General features: G+C 38.5%; 1 protein-coding gene across 1 annotated transcript in view; it reads right to left on the reverse strand.

Moving 5' to 3' along the window:
* The window catches only part of Stag1 (stromal antigen 1), a 476,250-nt gene that overhangs the window by 48,365 nt on the left and 403,188 nt on the right, over window positions 1-24,697 (reverse strand). The window contains exon 22 of the mRNA XM_004664349.2: window positions 16,140-16,220. Within this exon, the coding sequence (XP_004664406.1) occupies window positions 16,140-16,220 (81 nt within the window). The remainder of the gene's footprint in view (window positions 1-16,139; window positions 16,221-24,697) is intronic.

Here is a 24,697-nt window from a genome sequence, read left to right on the forward strand (position 1 = left end):
AGCCTGTAAGCCAAATAAACCTCTTTTTCCCAGAAGCTACTCTTGGTTGGGTGATTTCTACCAGCAATGCGAACCGGACTGCAACAGTTAGGATAAAAATGAATCTTAAATTCCCAAAATACTCCAAAATTTAATGGAGGACAAGAATCTACCATGCTGCATCCCAACCACTGAGTATGTCTATGTAATCCCACAGCTCCATATAATGCATCACTTAGTATAAAGTCTTGGTTCTGTCAGGGAGAAGTTAAGGAAATCAACAACAGGTATTGTTATCTAAAACATTTTTTTTTTTTTGAGACATGGTTTCACTAGTATGTAGCCCAGGCTGGATTATAATCCTCCTGTCTTGGCCTCCCCAGTGCTGGGACTAAAGGAGTATGCCACTAAATCATGATCTTCAGACTCCCCTTCCTCCATCTTTGAGCCTGTCTTCCTTTTGTCCTTCCCTCTTTAATTTTTTTTTATTTGATTTGAGAGATAGAGAGAGAGGATGATGGGGTGGGGAGGGGGGATGGGAGGGGGCAAAATGGGCACTCCAGGGCATTTAGCCATTGCAAACAAACTCAGACCATGCACCACCTTGTACATCTGGCTTATGTGGGTCCTGAGGAATTGAACCTGGGTCCTTTAGCTTTGCAGGCAAATGCCTTAACCAGTAAGCCATCTCTCCAGCTGCCCCCCACTTTTTTTTTTTCAAGGTAGGGTCTTGCTGGAGCCCACTGTAGCTGACCTGGAATTCACTCAGTAGCCTCCTAAGTGCTAGGATTAAAGGATACGCCACCACACCTGACTCAGCCCTCTTTATTTATTTCATTTTATTTTTTTCTGTGGTAGGGCTCAATAAGCTCAGGCTGACCTGAAATTCACTATGCAGTCTCAGGATGGTCTTAAACTCATGGCAATCTTCCTATATCTGCCTTCCAAGTGCTGGGATTAAAGGTGTGTGCCACCACACCCTACAGCCCTCTCTCTCTTTTTTTCATTTATTTGACAGAAAGAGGGAGAGAGAGAGAGAATGGGCATGCCAGGGCCTCCAGCCACTGTAGACAAACACCAGATGTGTGCACTCCCTTGTGCATCTGGCTAACGTGGGTCCTGGGAAATTGAACCTGGGTACGTTGGCTTTGCAGGCAAATGCCTTAACCACTAAACCATCCCTCCAGCCTGGCTCTCTCTCTCTCTCTCTCTTTTTTTTTTTTTTTTGATGAAGGGTCTCACTCTAACAGAAGCTGGAAGTCACCTGGCCTTGAATTCATGGTGATCTTCCTATTTCAGCCTCTCGAGTGCTGAATTAAGGGTGTAAGCCACCATGCCTGGCTACATATCATAGAGTAGAACATTTTGAGAGCTAGACATGAAATGGATATTAAACAAGATTTCCTGGATCTTTCTTCTTTAACTTTTCTAGATTAGTCAATCAGGTACCTGTAATTAGACATAACAAGAAGGAACTTACTAAAGTCAAGGGATGACCAGAAGAAAGGTTTAAAACTAATGAGATGTAGTAGTTTGATTCAGGTGACCCCATAAACTTAGGTGCTCTGAATGCTAGGTTCCCAGGTGATGGAGATTTGGGAATTAACGCCTCCTGAAGTCAGTGTATTACTGGGGTGGGCTTATGGGTATTATGGCCAGTGTCCCCTAGCCAGTGTTTGGCACATGTTCCTGTTCCTATTGTCATTCTGATGTTGGCCAGGGGGTGATGTTGGCCCTCTGATATGCCATCATTTTTCCCTGCCATCATGGAGCTTCTCCCTTGAGTCTGTAAGCCAAAATAAACCTTTTTTCCCACAAGCTGCTCGTGGTAGGGTGATTTCTGCCAGCAATGTAGACCTGACCGCAACAGAGATAATGAGAATAGAACGAAAACGTGGAGGGAAAGATCCTAGAAGTAGCAAAATGGTTGTACATAAGTAAAAACCTGTTCTTGTAGAGACAGATATTATCTCTAACTTGTGGCCCTATACCTTTTTGCTCAATGCAGCACTATAGATAGAGAGGTGCTATCTGTATTTCATTATTATAGGAATTCTGGGCAAGGACCCAAAAAAGCCATCTCTTATTCACTTCTACTCTAAATTGGGAAACAGTAAGAACCCCTTGGTTTCTTTGCATTTCAGTCTACTTCTAGAACATTTTTAGGAATGTATGTTTGTGGAAAGAAGTACAAGGTTAAAAGGACTTGCCTACTTTCACTCCCCCTTTTCAACTCCTCTTCCTTCCCCCAGTAGGCAAATCATGGTGGAATTTTCAAAAGAGAAACTTTAGTCAAGAGGGTAGGAGAGGAACACATTTTACATCTAAACACCTAATTAATAATTTGATTTATAGGTATTTAAAGAATATTGACTTTGACTTAAAGGATTAGGAATAGGGTCAGTGTCTAGGAGGCAGGAATGGCTGCCCCAAGTCCTCGCTACTAGATTAGAAACACACAAGGTAAGGCAGAGTAGCATTAATGTTAGGATTATAGAAAGCACCTCTCAGAAGAAAAAAACACTGGGGACAAATTCTCTATCTCCAGGTCAAGGAAGGCAACAAGGATATTGTTTTAGTCCTAACTCTCATTTACCAGGCTCTTTAAATAACTGTATATGTCCAGAAGGAGCTAGGATGTTTTCTGCTACACAAAAGAGAAACGGAAGACTGCTTGTACAGGACCAGCACTAGGGGGCACTGGAGCAAAGAACATGAGCACGAACTCCTGACCTGGCCAGACAGCTTTACCTTGGCAAATTAGGCAAACAGAAGAAATACCCACTGGTGAAACTCAGTGAATATCCATTCCAAATAAAGATCTAAGCCAGTTCATGATGCAGTCTTCTCAAATACTTCAGTTAATTAATTAATTTGCACATGTGTGAATAAAGGCATGCTAGAGGTTCTTGCCACTGCAAATGAATGCTAGATGCTCATGCTACTTTTTGTGTCCAGCTCATGTGGGTGGCTTGGGAATTGAACCTGGGCAGGCTGTCTTTGCAAGCAAGCATCTTTAATGGCTAAACCATCTTTCAGTCCCTATGCCTTAAATTTTATTAAAACTCCAAAAATTATTACCATTTATAATTTCCAGAACGACAGTGTTCATGACAGAACAGAAAAAAATTTAGCCGGTGTGGTAGTGCATGCCACTTGAGAGGCAGAGATAGGAGGATCACTGTGAGTTTGAGGCCACCCTGAGACTACATAGTGAATTCCAGGTCAGCCTGAGTTAGAGTGAGGCCCTACCTTAAAAAAACAAAAACAAAAACAAAAACAAACAAAAAGTTTTAGGAAGAACTCTTTAAAAAAAACAAAATCAGGGTTGGAGAGATGGCTTAGCTATTAAGGTGCATGCCTGTGAAGCCTAAGGACCCAGGTTCGATTCTCCAGGTCCCATGTAAGCCAGATGCACATGGTGGCACATACTTCTGGAGTTCATTTTCAGTGGCTAGAGGCCCTGGTGCACCCATTCTCTCCACCACCCTTGTCTCAAATAAATAAATAAATAAATAAATAAATAAATAAATAAATAAAAATCTTAAAAAACAAAAACAAAACAAGTCGGGAGCACTCAGGAGGCAGAGGTAGAAGGATCGCTATGAGTCTGAGGCCACCCTGAGACTACAGAGTGAATTCCAGGTCAGTGTGGGCTAGAGTAAAGTGCTACTTAAAAAAAAACAAAACCCAAAAAACTTGGGAAGTATTGGTAGGGTGATTGCTGTGAGTTTGAGGCCACTCTGAGACTACATAGTGAACTCCAGGTCAGCTTGTGCTAAAGTGAGACCATACCTCGAAAAAACCAAGACAATAAATAAATAAATAAATAAATAAATAAATAAATAAATTTTTAGGAACAAAATTGGGCTGGAGTGATGACTCAGCAATTAAGGCACTATTGCCTGCAAAGCCCAAGGGCCTGAGTATGATTTCCCAGTACCAATATAGAGCCAGATGCACAAACTGGCACATGCATCTGAAGTTGGTTAGCAGTGGTTAGAGGCCTTTGTGTACCCATTCTCTCTCTCTCTGCCTTTCTCTCATTTCCTCTCAAATAAATAAATAAATGTTCAGGAAAAAATTAAAGAGCAAAAAGTGTTTTAGGTATATCAGTATTAGAGTCATCCATATATTTTCATAAGCATTAAAATGATGCATTTCAAATAACTAACTTCCAATGTAAATAGGCTTAGGCATTCAGCAAGATGAAAGAAAGATGTGTGACAACTATGTTAAAACCACTCAACAGCCAGGTGTGGTTCCCAGCACTCGCTCGCCTTTAATCCCAGCACTCGGGAGGCAGAGATAGGAGGAGTTCAAGGCCACCCTGAGAATACATAGTGAATTCCAGGTCAGCCTGAGCTAGAGTGAGACCCTACCTTAGAAAACAAAAAAAACCCCACTTAACTAACAATCATTAGATTATAGATCATGTGATCTACAATCAATCAATCAATGTGCTGTGGGAAACTTGGTAAAAACAGAAACTATAACAACACAAGCCTCTAGAACTAGCTGCATTAGAACTTAATTCAAGAATGTCAAGAGAGCTAACATAAGGTACTAACGTGAGATATAAGTAACTGACTTGTGCTCTGTGATTTTAAGCAAGTTTGAATCTCTGTAAGGCAGAGGTTCCATATGTATAAAAGGGAATTAGAACTTACACTTTATAGTATCATTATTAAGATGATTAGTGCATTTTCATTCATGTGATTTATAAAGTCTCACATCAGTAAAGTATTAATTTCTCCTTCCAGTCTTCATCTAAAATGAACAGATTTCATCAGACAATTTTCAAATCCCCTTATAGTTCTACCAATATAACACAGGGCAATGTCAGCATTTTTCTAGGATTCATGCTAGCTCAACAGTTCTGTACTATATGCTATCACCCAACACCTGAGATTACTGTGGAGAATTAAGATTTTGTTTTGTTTTTGTTTTTCGAGGTAGGGTCTCACTCTAACTCACAGCTGACATGGAATTCACAATGTAGTCTCAGGGTGGCCTTGAACTCATGGTGATCCTACCTCTGTCTCCCAAGTGCTGGGATTAAAGGCGTGCACCACCACACCCAGCAAGATGTTCTAACAATATTAAACATTATTTTTGTGGTAAAATTGTATCATCAAAAAAAAACAATCACTTAAAAAGAATCTAACAGTATCAAGTGGATAGTAATTTTCTACCCTCCTTATGTATGCCGCCAAAGAAATTATACTTCCCAGAAGGAAAGAGATCTTATTCATCTATCTAGACGTTAGACATTTTCAGTATAGCAGTTATTAGCCTTAGCATAGACTAAAGAATTTTAGGGTATAAAGGATTGGGGATTGATGCAACTTTTAATTTCATAAATAAGAATTCTATGATACCGATAAATGTTTCAGTTGCTACAGTAGCCAGAAACCACTTTAAAATTTGTAACTTGCTTTAATATAAATTATATATTCTGAAATTACTTAAATGACTTGTCTCAAGATTATACAAGTTAATGATATGGTGGGAATGTTATAATCAGAATGCAAGTATTTATTGACCAGGATGCCAACAATAGAAAGTATATGTACACAAACCTTATGTTATATAACTTGTAAACATTTTTAAAGATTTATCTATTTATAATTATTTATTAGAGACGGGGGGAGGAAGAGAGAGAGAAAATGGGCATGCCAGGGCCTCTTGCTACTGCAAACGAACTCCATATGAACTTGCTACTCCAAACGAACTCCGCACGAGCTACCATGTGCATCTGGCTTATGTGGGACCTAGAGAATCGAACCTGGGTCCTTAGGCTTTGCAGGCATGAGCCTTAACTGCTAAGCCAACTCTCCAGCCCAACATGTAACTTTTTGGAAGGTGGTATACATACACTACATAAGGGGATCAGAAATTTGGCAATTCCGTATCTAGTATTATATAAATAATTGTTTTTTGAGGGGTCTCATTCTAGTCCAGGCTGACCTGGAACTCACTATGAAGTCTCAGGGTGGCCACGAACTCATAGTGATCCTCCACCTCTGCCTCCCGGGGCTAGGATTAAAGGCGTGCACCGCCACACCCAGCCCACTGTTTTTTGGGTTTTTTTGTTTAAGGTTTTTTTTTTTGTTGTTGTTTATTTATTTATTTGAAAGCGACAGAGAGAAAGAGGGAGGGGGAGGGAGGGAGGGAGGGAGGGAGGGAGGGAGGGAGGGAGGGAGGGAGGGAGAGAGAGAGAGAGAGAGAGAGAGAGAATATGAATGAGAATGGGTGTGCTAGGGCCTCCAGCCATTGCAAACGAACTCCAGACACATGTGCCCCCTTGTGCATCTGGCTAATGTGGGTCCTGGGGAATTGAGCCTCAAACCGGGGTCCTTAAGCTTCATAGGCAAGCGCTTAACCGCTAAGCCATCTCTCCAGCCCCATGTTTTTTGTTTAAATATTTTTATTTATTTACAAGGACAGACAGAGCGAGCAAGTGAGCAAGAGAGAAGAGACAGAGAGAATGGGAACCTCCAGCCACCGCAGACTCCAGATACATATGCTGCTCTTTGTATCTGGCTTTATGTGGATATTGGGGGAATGGAACCCAGGTTGTTAAGCTTTGTAGGCAAGCACCTTAACTGCTGAGCTATCCCTCTAGCCCCTGAATCATCATTTTAAAAGAAGAAAAGTCAGGGATGTAAATTAACAGTAAAAATTTGTATGTGCCCTGAGAATTCATTCCTTTCAAGATTATTACTTAAAGAACCACATTTATACTCTTAAGACACAGCTGATATAGAATCACCAGTAGTAAATAAAAACCACCGACAACTTCAAAATGAGAAGACATAATCTAGGAGGGTTTTGTATGCAATGTAAGTTTTTCAAAAAGTGATAAACAAAGCAAGTGAGTAATAAAGCACCTGAAAAATTCTGTAGCATTCTTTCTGACACAAAGAAAATTAGTGCTGGTTACTAAACATAAATAGCAATGTTGACAGCGACAAGCACAGTATATTTACTATGACCAATGAAAAAAAAAACCCAATTTTTATTAGGATAATGAGCCAGACAAAACTAAAGCAAAAGATGAGGAATTTCAAAGAATTCAAAAAATATATAGTTAAGAATAGAGATTCTCTCTCTATCAAGTATGGAATATATTTGTAAAAGAAGAAAATTTAAATTAGGGATAAGTAAGATTTAACCATTTATTACATTTCATTTTCAGGTAAGCATGATTCAGTTAAAATCCAAGTAACATGAACCCCAGACCTGCCTAGTAGACAGGCACTTTAAACAGCTAACAAGATTCTGATCTCAAACCCAGTAGATGCCAAGAAATAATTTAATTTTAATCTTTAAATTTTATTTATGAAAGAGAAAGGGAGGAGGGGAGAAAAGAAGATAGAATGGGTGTGGCAGGGTCTATAGCCACTGCAAATGAATTCTAGAAATGTGTGCCAACTTGTGCTGCAGGCTTTATGTAGATACTGGAGAAATTGAACCTGGGTCCTTTGTGAGCAAGTGCTCTAATGGATAAACCATTTCTCCAGCCCTAATCTCAATCTTTTTGTTTTGTTTTTGTTTTTCAAGGTAGGGTCTCACTTTGGTCCAGGCTGACCTGGAATTAACTATGTAGTTTCAGTATGGCCGTGAACTCATAGCATTCCCCCTACCACTGTCTCATGAGTGCTGGGATTAAAGGTGTGCGCCACCATGCCCCCAGCTAATCTCAAACTTTAATCAGAAATTAATGAGACTAGCTGAGTGTGGTGGCGCACGCCTTTAATCCCAGCATTTGGGAGGCAGAGGTAGGAAGATCTCTTTGAGTTAGAGGCAAACCTGAGACGACATAATGAATTCCAGGTCAGCCTGGGCTAGAGAGTGAGATATTACCTTGAAAAACCAAAAGACAGACTAATAGAACAGTATACAAAATCAACCAGTCAAAAAGTTGGCTTATTGGACTGGAGAAATAGCTCTGCCCAATGAATCCTGAAAGCCTGGATTCAATTCCATAGTGCCCACAGAAAGCCAGATGCACAAAGTAGTGCATGTCCTGAGTTCATTTGCAGTGGCAAGAGACCTTGGCATGCCCACACTCATTGCCTGTCTGTCTCTCAAATAAAACAGCTGTGACTAACATGAAGAATTTTCACATATTGTACTACATTTTTGCTTCAAGTAACTTTTTTCTTGGTTTTTGTCTGAAAACTTCATGTATGAACATTGGGTTATGCTGGTAGAAAACAGCAATCTGATCATTTTGGGGGGTTGCTGAGGCATTTGTGAGTCTTCCTTGTATATTAAGTGAGCAAAAGTCAAGCAACCAGCTTGTATGTGTTATCATAGAGCATCAAATCTTAAATTTATGAGTCCCTTGTCTTTTTAAAAATTTATTTAATTAGTTTTTTACTCGCTGAATACAGTCAAGTTGGTACCATTGTTAGCCTCCTCCCTGTTCTCCCCTCTCCCGCTCCTTTATCTTTTTTAAAATTTTTTTTGTTCATTTTTATTTATTTATTTGAGAGTGACAGAGAGGGGGGGGGGGGGGAGGGAGGGAGGGAGGGAGAGAATGGGCGCGCCAGGGCCTCCAGCCACTGCAAACGAACTCCAGACGCGTGCGCCCCCTTGTGCATCTGGCTAACGTGGGTCCTGGGGAATGGAGCCTCAAACCGGGGTCCTCAGGCTTCACAGGCAAGTGCTTAACCGCTAAGCCATCTCTCCAGTCCTCCTTTATCTTTTTAAAAATAAATATTTATTTATTTGAGAGAGAGAAAGAGGCAGAGAGAGAAAAAGACAGAAAGGGAATGGGTGCACCAGGGCCCTAGCCACTGCAAATGAACTCCAGATATATGCGTCCCCTTGTGCATATGGCTTACATGGGTCCTGGAAAGTCGAATTGGGATCCTTTGGCTTTGCAAAGCCATCCTTCATCCTTTGTATTTGCTATGAGACCACCTTTTCTCTTTAATTTGGCACTATTAATTTTTTTTCTTCATTGTCAGAGGTCTTTTCATTACCAAACCACTTTTTCTACCTATTCCCACATCTAATTCCTGATTCTTATTTAAAGTCATAAATGTAGCCAATTCTTAGTAAATGTTAACCTTCAGGATGGGAATTTTTGTTTGTTTCCTTCAATAAAAAGTAATATATATTGCAGTCCTTTTGAATTTTCCTTCCTTATTTGCATAACTTTTGGAGACTTTTTTTCAAAATGTGGTATAGTATATTGTAGTTGATCCTATGTAAGATGAAAAATGATATAATAAATTATGTTTTCAACATAAAAATTATACTATAGTTATAGTGACAAGGACAGCATACTTGCATAGACACATAAACACAGACCAATGGAATAGAATAGAGAACCCAGAAATAAACCCATTCAGATGTGGTAACCCAATTTTTGCCAAAGACATCAAAACATACAATGAAGAAAAAAAAAACATAGCCTATTCAACAGATGGAGCTGGCAAAACTGGACATCCACTTGATCAAGAATAAAATGAAGCCAGGTATGATTGCATATGCCTTTAATCCCAGCACTTGGGAAGCTGAGGTAGGAGGATTGCCATATGAGTTTGAGGCCACCTTGAGACTACATAGTGAATTCCAAGTCAGCCTGGGCTACAGTGAACAACAAAAAGAGTAAAATTAGACCCACATATCTCATCCAGCACAAAGCTCAGTTCAAATTCAAAATGGATCAAAGACCTTTATGTAATGTCAGAAACACTGAAAATACTAGAGAAAAAATAAAGGAAATACATGGGAAATTATAGGTCTAGGTAGGAACTTTCTGAGGAGGACTTTAGTATCACAGGAAACAGTTCCAAGACTCAACAAATGGGACTACATGAAATGAAATATTTACTTCACAGCAAAGAAAAGAATCAGCAGAGTGAACAGAAGCCTACAGAATGGGAGATCTTTGCAGCTACTTCTCTGACAGGGGGTTGAGTTCTAGAATATAAAAAGAATTGTTGGGCCAGGCATGGGGGCGCATGCCTTTCATCTCAGCACTTGGGAGGCAGAGGTACTCTTGATTACTGCTGTGAGTTCCAGATCAGCCTGGACTTACTAATTTGGGACCCTACTTCAAAAAAAAAAAAAAAATGCAAAAACTAAACAACAAAACCAAAATTGTTGCTGGGTGTGATGACACACGCTTTTAAAGCCAGCACTCTGGAGGCAGAGGTAGGAGGATCACTGCGAGTTCAAGGTCACCCTGAGACTACATAGTGAATTCCAGGTCAGCCTGGACTAGAGTAAGACCCTAACTTGAAAAGCCAATAAATAAATATATAAATAAATAGGCTAATGAAATGAATAGTTCTCAAAAGAAGAAACACAAATGAACAACATGTATTTTAAAAAAAAGTTCAACATTTTTATCCATCATGGAAATGCAAATTAAAACAACTGAGATTTCATCTGACCCAGACAGAATGGCTATCATTAAGAAAATTGACAACAAGTTGGAGACGTTATGGGGAAAGGGAACTCTTATTCATTTGGAGGGAATATAAACTGGTGCAGCCACTATGGAAACTGCCATGGAAGTTTCTCAGAAAGTTAAAAATTAGGCCAGGCATGATCTTAAATCCCAGCACTCAGAAGGCAGAGGTAGAAGGATCACTGTGAGTTCTAGGTTACCCTGGAACTACAGAGTGAGTTCCAGGTCAGCCTGGACTTACTAGTGAGACCCTGCCTTGGGGGAAAACAAACAAAACACAACAAACACAACAAAAAAGGTTAAAAATTAAACTACCCAATTCAATGACCCAGTCATACCACTCTTGTGCATATACCTAAAGGATTCTATGTGCTATCACAGAGAATATTTCCACATCCATGTTTTACTGCAGCTGTATTCACAATAGCTAGGAAATGGGATGAAACTAAATGTTCATCAACTGATGACTGGATAATAAAAATAAGTATAAACACAATGGAGTTTTACTCAGCTATAAAGAAAAATGAAGTGATTAAATTTGCAAGAAAACTGATGGGACTGGAAACAAATTATGCTAAGTGAGGTTAACCCAAGCCCAGAAAGACAAAACTCACATATTGCCTCTCATATGTGGATCTTAACTTTCAATGTTTGTATGGATGTAAGTGCTAGGATACGAGATAGGAGAGGAACAACAGGGGATGAGGAGGAAAGGACAGAAGAAACCTGGTAGTACAAAAGCAGAAGGCTAATTTGAGGGGGATGGGAAGGTACAGGAAGGTAAAAACTGTCTGAAAACAAAAAAAAAATCCAATTCTTCATATGTTTATAAAAAAACTAAAACAGGGCTGGAGAGATGGCTTAGCAGTTAAGGCGCTTGCCTGCGAAGCCTAAGGACCCATATTTGACTCTGAAGGTCCCATGTAAGCCAGATGCACAAGGTGACACAAGTGGCCCCAAGGTCACACATACACACAAGGTGGCACACATGTCTGCAGTTTGATTAGAGTGGCTGAAGGAGGCCCTGGTGTGCCAATTCTCTCTCTCTGTCTCTCCCCCTCTCATAAAAAGGGGGAACAGTCTGTTGGGCTTGCCTCAAAAGACAAAAACAACAAACTAAAACAGCTGGGTGTGTGTTAATCCCAGCAAATGGGAGGCAGAGGTAGGAGGATCATGTGAGTTCGAGGCCTGAGATTACACAGCGAATTCCAGATCAGCCCGGGCTAGAGTGAAGCCCGGGCTAGAGTGAAGCCCAACCTCGAAAAACCAACACCAAAACCCCTAAAACAAATTCAAGTAACTCAAGATAATTGAAATGTATATGGATGTAAAAATGGAAGAAACCCAATCCAAAAGTAAAAAAAAAAAAGAAATCAGAATTGTATATAATAAATTACTGATATAAAATTTTAACATATATACTTAATATCCCTTATTTTTATCATATTATGAAAATATGGCTTGGATAGGTGGTTCAGTGGTTAACAGTGCTTCCTGGCCCAGTTTGATTCCCTAGTACCCATGTATAGCCACATGCACAAAATAGCACATGTGTCTGGAGTTCACTGGCAGTATTGGGAGGCCTCTCTATCTGCCTCTTTCTCTCTCTCTCAAGTAACTAAGTAATAAGTAAGTAAGTAAAATATCAGGAAAAAAAAAAAAAACACTTCAAAAATTGGAAGTGTTTTTGAGATAGGGTCTCACTATGTAGCTCATGTTGGTCTTGAACTTGAAATCCTTCTGTCTCAGCCTTTTAAGTGTTAGGACTGCAGATGTGTGAGACCATGCCCAGATATGTAACATGGTTTTAGTGTCCTCTCCTATTAATAAAAGAAAGTTAATTTAAAATTTGGGAGCTGGAGGGATGGCTTAATGGTTAAGGTACTTACCCGAGAAACCTAAGGACTCAAGTTTGATTCCCCAGGACCCACGTAAGCCAGATGCACAAAGTGGCGCAAGTGTCTGGAGTTAGTTTGCAGTGTCTAGAGGCCCTGATATGCCCATTCTCATTCTCAGTCTTTCTTTGACTCTTTCCAATAAATAAATAATTAAATAAATAAAGTATTTTAAGAAATGTTGGTACTTTTCAATACTTCTCAGAAACTCCTTTATTAAATAAAAGGAAAAGGGGCTGGAGAGATTGCTTAGTGGTTGAGGCATTTGCCTGTGAAGCCTAAGAATCCAGGTTTGATTCACCAGGTCCCACATAAGCCAGATACACAAGGTGGTGCATCCATCTGGAGTTCGTTTGCAGTGGCTAGAGGCCCTGGCATGCCCACCCTTCCCCCATCTCAAATTAAATAGATAAAAATAAATATAAAGAAAAGAAATTTGGTTTATAGGCCTGAAATTGTCAATAAATTAAAACGATATCCAATCTATAGCTATCCTTCCAACTAAAAACAAACAAAAAAACTTCAACTCTTTTTCAAATGTTGAAAAATTCTTAGGAAGGAAAAACAGAAAAAAAAATTGTGAAAAAATAATATCCAGACATGGTGGTGCACACCTTTATTCCCAACACTTGGGAGGCTGAAGAAAGAAAATTGCTGTGGGTTCGAGGCCAGCCCTAGACTACATGGTGAATTCCACGTCAGCCTGGGCCACAGTAAGACCCTACCTCAAAAAACCAAAAAGATCCACATTAAGCTAGTGGGTTAATATGCAAACATGTTAATTACCCTTGGAACTAAACAACTTCCGACTTATTAAAATGAGGATATATAAGTATCATACTATCCATATGGCTCTTTAAATGTCTGCTTTTTACTTACATGTTCAAGCCTCCCTCAATTCATGAAATAACTGAAACGTTTGTTTTATGGTTATGTCAGAAAATTTCAATGTGTCAGCCATTTTTTAATATTGATTTTATTCATGGTTGGTATATTCATGATTTCTTGTTTCACCCTTTCTCCCCCTCCTCCCTTTTCTCCCTGCTTCTCTCCTTCCTCTTACCTACCCTCCCTCCTTCTGTAAGAACAAAGATGTGATCATTTAAAAGTGGCCTGGGGATCTGGGAAAACAAGACCAGACCACTCTTGCAGGGAAAACTAAAACCATCTGAGATAAGTCCTATCTTAGAGCCAGAGCAGTAGCAGACTAGTTCTCTCCCTCAGAGACCTTGAGGGACTTAAGAGATCTCTCCCACTCTCTCCTGCTTCACAAAAGTCAGTGCCCATTAAAACACTACTTATGTTCTTCATTTCCAGAGTCTCTCTCTGGTACTGACTGCATCACACCACCCTGGGATGGTACTATATCTCTCCTAATAAAGCTTCAACTCTCAGCCACCTGCCATCAAACCAGCCTGTTGTTCTCCCTTTCATCCTGCTTAAAAAAATTTTTTTTGTTTATTTTTATTTATTTGAGAGCGGCAGACAGAGAAAGAGGCAGAGAGACAGAGAGAATGGGTGCATCAGGGCCTTCAGCCATTGCAAATGAACTCCAGATGCGTGCACCACCTTGTGCATCTGGTTTACATGGGTACTGGGGAATCAAGCCTTGAACCAGGATCCTTAGATTTTATAAGCAAGTGCTTAAACTGCTAAGCCATCTCTCCAGCCCCTCATCTTGCTTTTTATCCCCCCTTCCTTCCATTCATTTTTCTTAAAATTTTATTTTTTGAAAATCTTTAAGTCATGCTCCTCCTTAAGAGATTTGGATTTGATTCTGTTAGGTGCTCAGGGACACCACTATTACAGACACTAAAAATATCTTAACTTTTCCCTTTCTCTCTCTCCCTTCCTCCCTCCTTCTGAAAGAGAATTGTGTGAAAACTAGCCCATGGCTACATACTTTCATTAAGAGAGACATTCCTCCCTTTAATCTGTGACAAATTTTAAAACAGGTTAAAACACTTCACTCCATGAACAGAGCTGGCATGTGCTTATTTCTACAGACCACTGTGCAGGGCATAGCTCTTTAGGATCTTTGCTTTATCAGAAAGGTATTAGACATCCTATTTTAGAAGAACCCTAGACTTTCCAGGTTAGAAATGACCCTCAGTGTGAAACAGGCCTCAGGGTTCTTTTGGGTGGGTAGGTGGATGAGTGTGTGTATTTATTGAGGGGCTTGGAAGAAGGAGAGTGACAGAGGAAAAAGGAGGGGAGGGGGAAGAGGATGGAAATGTCAGGCATGCATGTGTAAGTCAAAGGACAACTTTGGATATGTTCTCACCTTCCACCTGGCAGGGGCTTTCATTCTGTTCATTACTGTTTGGTAGGGTAGCTGGCTTGTGAGCTTTGGGACAACTTTCCTGCTTCTCTGCCCTTGAGCATGCTGTGATTACAAATGATATCATTATAGTTGTCCAACTTTTACATGGGTGCTGGGGACTTGAACTTAGGTTACTCATGCTTGTGTGGCAAGCCTTTTATCCACAAAGCCATCTGCCGAGCCCCCTTTATACCTTCTTATAAGAAAGCTAAAGTCTACTATAAGGTTAATTTTACATGTTCAGGGATAAATTAAAACATATATTTATATTTTGTATGCTGTGTGTAGTTAAGTGTATGCATGTGTGTTCATGTACAGAGGTCAGAGATTGTTGAGTGTCTTCCTAAACCAATCGTCCATCTTATTTCCTGAAAAAGAGTCTCTCATTCAACTTGAAGCTTACCTACTGTTTTACAGTTACACTGACTACCAGTGAGGACTAGCGACTGTCCTGCCTCTGCCATTCTCAGGGGTTACAAGGGTGCATACCACACCAAGCTTTTATTTGTTTGTTTTTTAAATGCAGTACTGAGGATTGACCTCAGGCTCTCATGCTTGGGCAGCAAGTACTTTTACCATCTGAGTCATTTCCTTAGCACTAAAACAAAATTTTATTCAGGGGATGGAGAGATGGCTCAGTAATTGGACACTTGCTTGCAATGCCTGATGGTTGGGTTAGATTTTATAGTACCCACATAAAACCAGATGCAAAAAGTGATGCATGTGTCTGGAATTGTTAGCAATGGCAGGAGACCCTGGCATGCCTACATGCACTCACTCTATCTTTATTTCAAATAAATAAAATAAGTTTTTATTCATAATTTTAAGTTTTTAACTTAAATAATGTTATTTACATATTAATTAAACTTTTAAATTTATTTGCAAGCAGAGAGAGAGAGAGAGAGAGAGAGAGAAGAGAGAGAGAGAGACAGATACAAAGATGGAGGGAGGGAGGGGGAAAATGGGTGCTCCAGGGCCATCAACTACTGAAAACAAATTCTAGATGCATGCGCCATTTTATGCATCTGACTTGATGTGGGTACTGGGGATTGTACCGAGGTTGTTAGACTTTACAGGCAAACACCTTAACTGCTGAGCCAACTCTCCAGCCCCAAATCTATATATTAAAACAAAAACTAAAAAATTAAAAGGTTATATATTCTTTAACTTTTACCTTTTACTATTACTGCTCCTTAGAGCATTTAATTTAACATAACTTTTGTTCCTAGCAGCATGCCTTTTTCTTAAAGAAATAGCATGTTTCTTATAAATATTTTAATTAATTATATGTGTGTGTATGTGTGTAATGTGTATCTATGCATGTGCATGTATATTGTATTGCTTGAAGACTTGGCTATCTTCCAAAAGAAGTAAACATATACTCATAAATAAAAAATGTATAAAAATTAATATATATTTTATGAAGATTATACTTATGTAATTGATCAATATTAAGAAAGATTATTATATTAATAATAACCCTTTTGAGTATGGAATTTTTACTTACTTTGGAAGGAGAACCATCAGTAATTTTCACCAATTGCCATAGAATCGAGTAATGGGAACATTGCAGTGCTTGCACGACTATCTGTATCAAATGATAAAGAAAAACATTTAATGAAAAATTCAAACAAGTGAAACAACTTATGTTTGCACATGAAAATATTCATATTTGCTTTAATTTTATGGTAAAGCCTCAAATCTAAATTTTATAAAAAGAATAAATAAAAACATTTGGTTCAAAAAGATATACCAGGGACTGGAGAAATGGCTTAGCGGTTAAGGCACTTGCTTACAAAGCCAAAGGGCTCAGGTTCGATTCCCCAGGACCCACGTAAGCAGATGCACAAAGTGATGCATGCATCTGGAGATCTTTTTCCATGGTTAGAGGCCTGGCACACCCATTCTCTCCATCTACCTCTCCCTTTCAAATAAATGAATAAACATTAAAAAATTGTTTAAAAAGATAGACCAATATATTAACCTGTTAAATAAAGATATATTTGGGTAATATGGACTCAAATAACAATATGCTTTAAAAAATGTAGTGTCATGAACATTTTGCTTAGATTTTTAGAAAGAAATTGATGAAACTATTTTATCCAAATTTCCAACTGAAATATTCTACTTATTTTAAATAACTTTAATGTAAGATATAACACACATATCAAAAATAGTATAAACAAGTATAAAGATTAAATTAAAATAAAACAAAAATACCTATGTAACTACTACCTATGTCAAGACACAGAGCATGTCAATATCTCATTCCCTATCATTTCTTTCTTCTAAGGTTTACGGCTACTCTGACTTACATGTTAATATTTGCTGGGTGTGGTGGCTTATGCCTGTGTGTGTGTGTTGTGAGTGGGGGGGGAGGGAGAGGAAAAGGGGGAAGGGGAGAAGGGGAGAGGAAGGGAGAGAAGGTGGGGGAAAAAGAAAACAAGAGATAAGAGAGAGGAAAGAGAAAGAGAGAATTGGTATACCAGGGCCTCAGCTGGTACAATTGAACTCCAGATATGTGTGTCATCTTGTATGTATATCCAACTTTGCACTCCTTTGTCACTTTGTGCATCTGGCTTACTTGGGACCTGGAGAGTGGAACATGGGTCCTTAGGATTTGCAGGCAAGCACCTTAACCACTAATCTCTCTCTCCAGCCCTTAACTTATATATTTTAACTGCTTAAGTCTACATCCCTGAAGTTTATTATGACTGGTTATGAACTCTAATATGTAATAGTTTGATTCTACCTTCTTTTGGTTAACATGTGTTTAAAATTTATACATATTGGGGCTGGAGAGATGGCTTAGTGATTAAGGTGCTTGTCTGTGAAGCCAAAGGACACAGGTTCAATTCCCCAGGACCACATAAGCCAGATGCACAAAGTGATACATATGTCTGGAGTTCATTTACAGTAGCTGAAGGCTCTGGTGCACCCATTCTCTCTCTCAGCCTCTTTTTCTCGCCCAAAAATAAATAAAAAATTCAAATTTACACATATTTCATGTTCCTATAGTTTATTAAACTTTGGTCTTGTAAAACATTTACAACATTCCTCTAATTCATCTATTATGAATAAACTATTTTGTGAATAAACTTTTACAGTGATTTGAGATTTAGGTCATTGTGGATAACATATATATGTGTCTCCTAGTACACTGTGTCATTTTCCCCATGCCAGTGTTTGGCACACTCTCCTGTTCCTGTTGTCCACATGGTATTGGTCAGAAGGTGATGTCCATCTTCTTCTGCTCATACCATCATTTTCTCTGCCACCATGGAGCTTCCCCTCAAGTCTGTAAGCCAAAATGAACCTCTCTCTCTCTCCCTCTCTCTCTTTTTTCCCCCCACAAGCTGCTCTTTGGTGGTTTCTGCCAGCAATGCAAACCTGACTGCAACAGTAAAATTGGTACTGAGGAGTGGTGTCATTTGCTGCTAGACACCTGACTGTGCGGCTTTGGCCTTTTGGAGCTGATTTTCAAGAGGAATGTGGAAGGATTTGAAATCTTGGCCTAAGAGATACCTTGCAGTGCTTATAGGCACAGCTTGATGGACTATTCTGGTCAGAGTTGAAAGGCCTGAATGCAGAAAGAACTATGGACTGTGAGGTCTGGCTTATGGAGGTAAGAAAGAGCTTAACCTGGACTGGGATAGAAGCAGTTTGTGTGAGAGGTTTGTTGTTATGCCCATGTCCTGAGAACTTATGCAGATTGTAGTGCATAGAAACAGATTGGTGTGTGCAGAGGGATATGGCACAGGAAAAAAAAAAAAAAAAAGAAATCTTTGGGATGAAAATTCTGTTCATTCAGCTGCAATTGTATAAGAAATTACAACCATTGAGATTGGGCCAGCTAAGGGAGTGTCCTGTTCTTCAAAGTCTACTTTACTCCCTTCTGGATTAAAAAGGTGGCATTCTACCTGGTATTACCAGTCATTTTTGCATTTTATTCTCCATACAATATTATCCTAACTTGTCCATGAATCATTTATTCTGTAATATCATCTCTCCGGAAGAGACAAAACTAGAACAAGCAATAAAAAAACTTAAAAAGCCAAAAGGATTGTTTCAATTTATATGCTTTTTCTCCAGGAACACTGCTGAGATCCTAGGATCTGAGGACCAAGAATTTCTTTCAGTTTTACTTCTCTGTCCTCATGTTTACATGAAGCAATATTATCCTAGGAAGAAAAAGTCATGTATAGGGTACATTTTTGGGCACATTAGAACCAGGACAGCCTTTTCTATCTACTCTTTCTCCTTTTACCTGAAGGATACCCAAGCCCAGGGCACATTGAGGAAAACAGTGACACTCTAGTTCCCCTTAAATTATACTGTATAGCGGGGTTGGGGGAGGGAGGTGACAATGTCCACAGCGTTAAACAACCGAGACATTGAAATTATATTATTACATTAGACAGCACCAAATTAACCATTATATAATTGTTAGCAGCTCTTTCTTGAATTTTATATCTCCTACTAGCAGATATTATCAACCAGAATCACTCAGCTTTCCATTATTTTGAGCAGTCTTGTAGTTGATTCCAAACTCGCTTATATGTCAAAGATGAGGTAGATCCTCCTGCATCTACCTCAGAAATGCCAGAAGTACCATACTTGATGTCACATATCTTAATATTCTGTGCTAGCAATGTAAATTAAGACCAAGGTATAATTTCTAGAGTATTTACATTTTGAAAAACTACATTTACATAGAAGGTAAAGTCTGAATTGAGACAATAGCAAAAAATATGTATTAATACTCACATGTACAAGTATAAATCTGTATGCATACAATATGCTTAAATTTCTAGTAATTTTAGTTATTTTATTTTTATATTCACAAGAGACCTTAAGGAGTCTAAACTTTCTAGTGGGCATGCACATAAAAGAAAATTAAACATAGTCTATTTCTGACATCCAGTTTTCAACTTCCCATCATTTTTAGACTGAGTTGAGTGACATCACTGTATTTAAAGTATCCTTAGAAGCAAATTAATGACCAATATGTCTGGCAAAGATGAACATGAAAACAATGGTCAAAATTCACTAGCATTAGGGAAACATAATGCATGCTAAAAGAGGAGGCTGAGATACCATTACTGCCCAGGCAGGGTGGATGAAATAAAGCTACACATTAGGAAGTGCTAGTAAAGATGTAGAGTAATTGGGCCTCTCATGCACTGCTGTCAGAAAATAAAATGCCAGCTTTCTAAAAAAGGGCTTGGCAGTTGACAATAAAGTGAAACGTACTTACCATAGGGTCTAGCAACTGGATTCATTGGCATTTATAGAAATAAAAATGTTCAAACCAAAATCTGTGTACAACTACTCATGACAGCCTTAACTGTGACAGCCAAAAGACAGAGACAACTCAAGTATCTTTCAACTGGTAGAGAATAAAACTAGAAAGAATCCAAACCATGAGGGTATAACTCAGCAATAAAAGAACCCACGACTTATTCAAACAACTTGTACTATCTCACAGAAATTATTTTCCATGGTTACATTTTGTACAATGAAACATACTATGTTCTATAGGCTTCCATACTCTTAAGGCATTACTCTTTAAAAACTTGAAAAAATAAAAGTACAGTAATGGAGAAACAGATTATCAGTGTCAAGGAGTTGCAGGTGGGGGTGAGTGACTATATAAAAGGATTATGTGATGGTGAGACTTTTTAATGTACATATTAAATTTCAAAAGACTAAACATAAAAACTGGTCAGTATTACTGTCTAGTAAGTTTTAAAATGTAACTGTGGCTGGAGAGACAGGGCAGTGGACAGGAAAGGGTACTTGTCACTCAAGCTTTAGGGGCTGAAAAAGACCTGAGTCTACCCTGTCCCAAGACTCATATAAAAAGCTGGGTGTGGCCACACAGCCTTGTAACCCCAGTTTCATGGAAAGTGGAGTCTAACCAACAAGGTGGCTAGGGGTTCAGTGGGAGACTCTGTTTTCAAGGAAAACACTTGTAAGGGCAATAGAGAATAGCCCAAAGCCAATATTCTCCTCTGGCTTCTGCATGTAGCACACATCATGCCACACATACTACACACACACACTCTGTTTTCAAGAAAAACACTTGTAAGGGCAATAGAGAATAGCCCAAAGCCAATATTCTCCTCTGGCTTCTGCATGCAGCACACATCATGCCACACATACTACACACACACACACACACACACACACACACACACACACACACACACTCACACACACGCACACACCCCAACCCCCCCACCAAGATGGTAGAATGAAATCAGCATTTTTCTTGAAGAAATGTCAAGAAAAGCATAAACAATGATGCAAACCATGTGATAAAAACCAGCAAATAACTCAGTTTGACAGGCCTTTTAGTAATGAAAGGATTTATTCAATATACTATGTCACTAACACTAACAGGCTAACAACCATAACATGTTAGAAATTTAAAAAGATTATTAGAAGCATAAAATAAATAAATAAAATCAAGACTTAGTAAAGGTTAATTTTTGTCATATAATTAAAAGACTTCCCAGAGAATAAATTACAAAACAGGTTAGTGTACATTTTGGGACCGTAGGCTATTACTTTCAAACTTATTCATAACTTTAGACTGTCTAAAAAATAAAATGGTATGAAGAAGAATGTATCAACAGTAAGTCCAGAGCAAATATGTTTATATACAGCAGAAAGCATATGGGATTATGTGCTAATATCACATAATGTCAGTCTATGTTTAAAGAGTTCATATGCACTAGCCCTTTATCTCTGAACATACTATAAGCCCAGTCAAAAGAATCTTGCTACTTCCCATCTCAGTTCAAACACTCAATGAACAATTCTTATTAATGTTCTTGGAACCTAAGAAAATCCAGGCAGATAGTTCTCTAAGTAACTGTGTGGGCAATATAACATTTAAGACAATAAAATGATATGATACTTTGCAGAACTAGAATCACAGTCCATATAAAAGGACTGAAGTAGGGCATAGTAATGATAACAAGGTAATAGTTATTCAAAGAGATAACCAACATAAAATTGGTGATTCATGTAAAAAAGTCAAAAGACTTAAATGTAGGGCTGGCAGATAGCTCAGTGGTTAATGGTGCTTGCCAGATGCACAAAATGGCACATGAATCTGGAGTTCATTTGCACTGGCAAAAGGTACTGGTGTGCCCATACTCACTCTCACTCTCAAAATAAACAGATACAAATATTAAAAAAATAAGATAGATTTAAATGTATAAAGAAAGGGGATGGGGACGTAGTTCAGTAGTAGAAAATGCAAGGTCTCACATGAGCAAGGCCTCAGGTATAATCCTCAGCACAATAAGCAAAATAAAGAGACTGCATTTAACTGATTTGGAGATGCAATGGAAAGGCTTACTAAGTATAAGTCGAAAGAAAAATAGAAAACTGATAATTTTATTTATATCAAAACAGACATGCATATTAATATAACTTGTAAATAAAATCCTTACATAAAGTATTATGGCAAGTGGCATAAAATTAAGAACATTAATATAGAGTAAGGACTAAAAAGAATTTGATGGTAGGGTCTCATCTAGCTCAGGCTGACCTGAAATTCACTATGTAGTCTCAGGGTAGCCTTGAATCCACAGCAATCCTCCTACCTCTGCCTCCCAAGTGCTGGGATTAAAGGCGTGTGTCACCAAGCTCAGCTTTCATACTGGTATTTTTTAGCCCAAGAATCAGACATAAATTTAACATAATCTGAATATGAATGACTATATATTTGTATTGAACCATCATGTTACCTCATTAATATGTATAATTTTTAGGTTTATTTATAAGTTTAAAAGTTTAAATCAACAAACACAACAAAAAGCAAAATATAAAGAGAGGCACTTTAGAAATTTTTTTTTTTTTTTTTTGAGGTAGGGTCTCACTCTAGCTCAGGCTGACCTGGAATTCATTATGTAGTCCCTTGAACTCACGGCAATACTCCTACTCCTGCCTTGTGAGTGCTGGGATTAAAGGTATACGCCACCATACCTGGCTGAGAGGTACTTCTTAAAAGTATTTAAACAGTAATCTGATGTACAAATTTATAAAAATACGAAATAGCAACCATTTAAAAAATACCCAAATGATATATAGACAAAGAAGTGTCAACTATTATAACTTAATAATTGGCCTGACAAAGTATACACATAAAAGATCAAGCAAAAACAGGTTGGCCAGAAACAAACAATAATGTTTAAGAAAAACTTTCTAAATATTTTATTTTTATTTATTTGAGAGAGGGAAAGAGGTAGAGAGAGATAGAGAGAGAAAGAGTGAGAGAGAATGGGCGCACCAGGGCTTCCAGACACTGCAAATGAACTCCTGATGCATGCGCCACCTTGTGCATCTGGCTTATATGGGTCCTGGGGAATCGAACTGAGGTCCTTTGGCTTTGTAGGTAAGCACCTGAACTGCTAAGCCATCTCTCCAGCCCAAGAAAAACTTTCTAGAGAAGTAAGCATGCACTAAAGTTTCCTTGCTTCACCCAATCATCCATCCTGAGTCGTGCATGCTAAAGACATGCTTGACCACATCTATGCTCTAAAGCCTCTAGATTAAATTTGGAAATTAAAATATATGGTTTGTTATTGCAACAATGTACAAAACATGGAAACCTCAAAAACAGATTCTTTGACTGGATGGTTGGCTCAGTTTTTAAAGGTGCTTGCTTGCAAAGCCTGATGGCTCAGGTTTGATTCCCAGTATCCCCTTAAAGCTAGATGCACAAAATGGTATATGCATTTGGAGTTTGTTTGCAGTGGCAGGAGGCCTTGGTGGTACCTGTTCTCTTTCTCTCTCTCTAAATAAATATTAAAACATTGCTTTATTGATAAATTATAAACAGGCTGGTATAGCATAAGGATAAGCATAAAATGAAGTTGAATGAGTAGAAACCAGATCAGAGACAACTTTATAATTGATGAACAAGCATCCTGTTTATGGTTATGTTTCAGAGTAATGATGAATAGTATCCTTGTTTACTTTCAAAAGAATACCTCTTTGCACAATAAAATGATCATTTTAGCTGGGCATGGTGGCACACGCCTTTAATCCCAGCACTTGGGAGGCTGAGGTAGGAGGATCACCATGAGTTTGAGGCCACCCTGAGACTACAGAGTTAATTCCAGGTCTGTCTGGACCAGAGTGAGACCCTACTTGTCTCCAAAAAAAAAAAAAAAAAAAAAAAGGTCATTTTATTATGACAAGGAAATCAGGATACTATTTCTTTTAATTTTTCTAGTTTTTAAAATTTTTATTAGCATTTTCCATGATTATAAAAAAAATCCCATGGTAATTCCCTCCCTCACCCCCCACTTTCCCCTTTGAAATTCCATTCTCCATCATATTACCTCCCCATCTCAATCATTGTACTTACATATATACAATATCAACCTATTCAGTACCCTCCTCCCTTCCTTTCTCTTCCCTTTATGTCTCCTTTTTAACTTACTGGCCTCTGCTACTAAGTATTTTTATTCTCACACAGAAGCCCAATCATCTGTAGCTAGGATCCACATATGAGAGAGAACATGTGGCTTTCTGGGCCTGGGTTACCTCACTTAGTATAATACTTTTCAGGTCCATCCATTTTTTTGCAAATTTCATAACTTCATTTTTCTTTATCGCTCAGTAAAACTCCATTGTATAAATGTGCCACATCTTCATTATCCACTCATCAGTTGAGGGACATCTAGGCTGGTTCCATTTCCCAGCTATTATAAATTGAGCAGCAATAAACATAGTTGAGCATGTACTTCTAAGGAAATGAGATGATTCCTTCGGATATATGCCTAAGAATGCTATAGCTGGCAGGATACTATTTTTAAAGTGCCAGGAAATGCACAGGTCTCTGCTAGAAGACTGAGATGATCCAAGTTTTTTTTTTAAATGCATAATGGCCAAATACAGATTATTAAATATTTTTGGTATGTATGTAGTACATATGTATGCAGATGCATGCAATCCATATGCATGCATGTAGGGGCCAGAGAAAGACAGTGAACGTCTATGGCTATTGCTCTATCATTTTATTTCTTTAGACTGGGTCTCTCA

Source organism: Jaculus jaculus, chromosome 17, assembly GCF_020740685.1.
Source record: "Jaculus jaculus isolate mJacJac1 chromosome 17, mJacJac1.mat.Y.cur, whole genome shotgun sequence".
NCBI lineage: Eukaryota > Metazoa > Chordata > Mammalia > Rodentia > Dipodidae > Jaculus > Jaculus jaculus.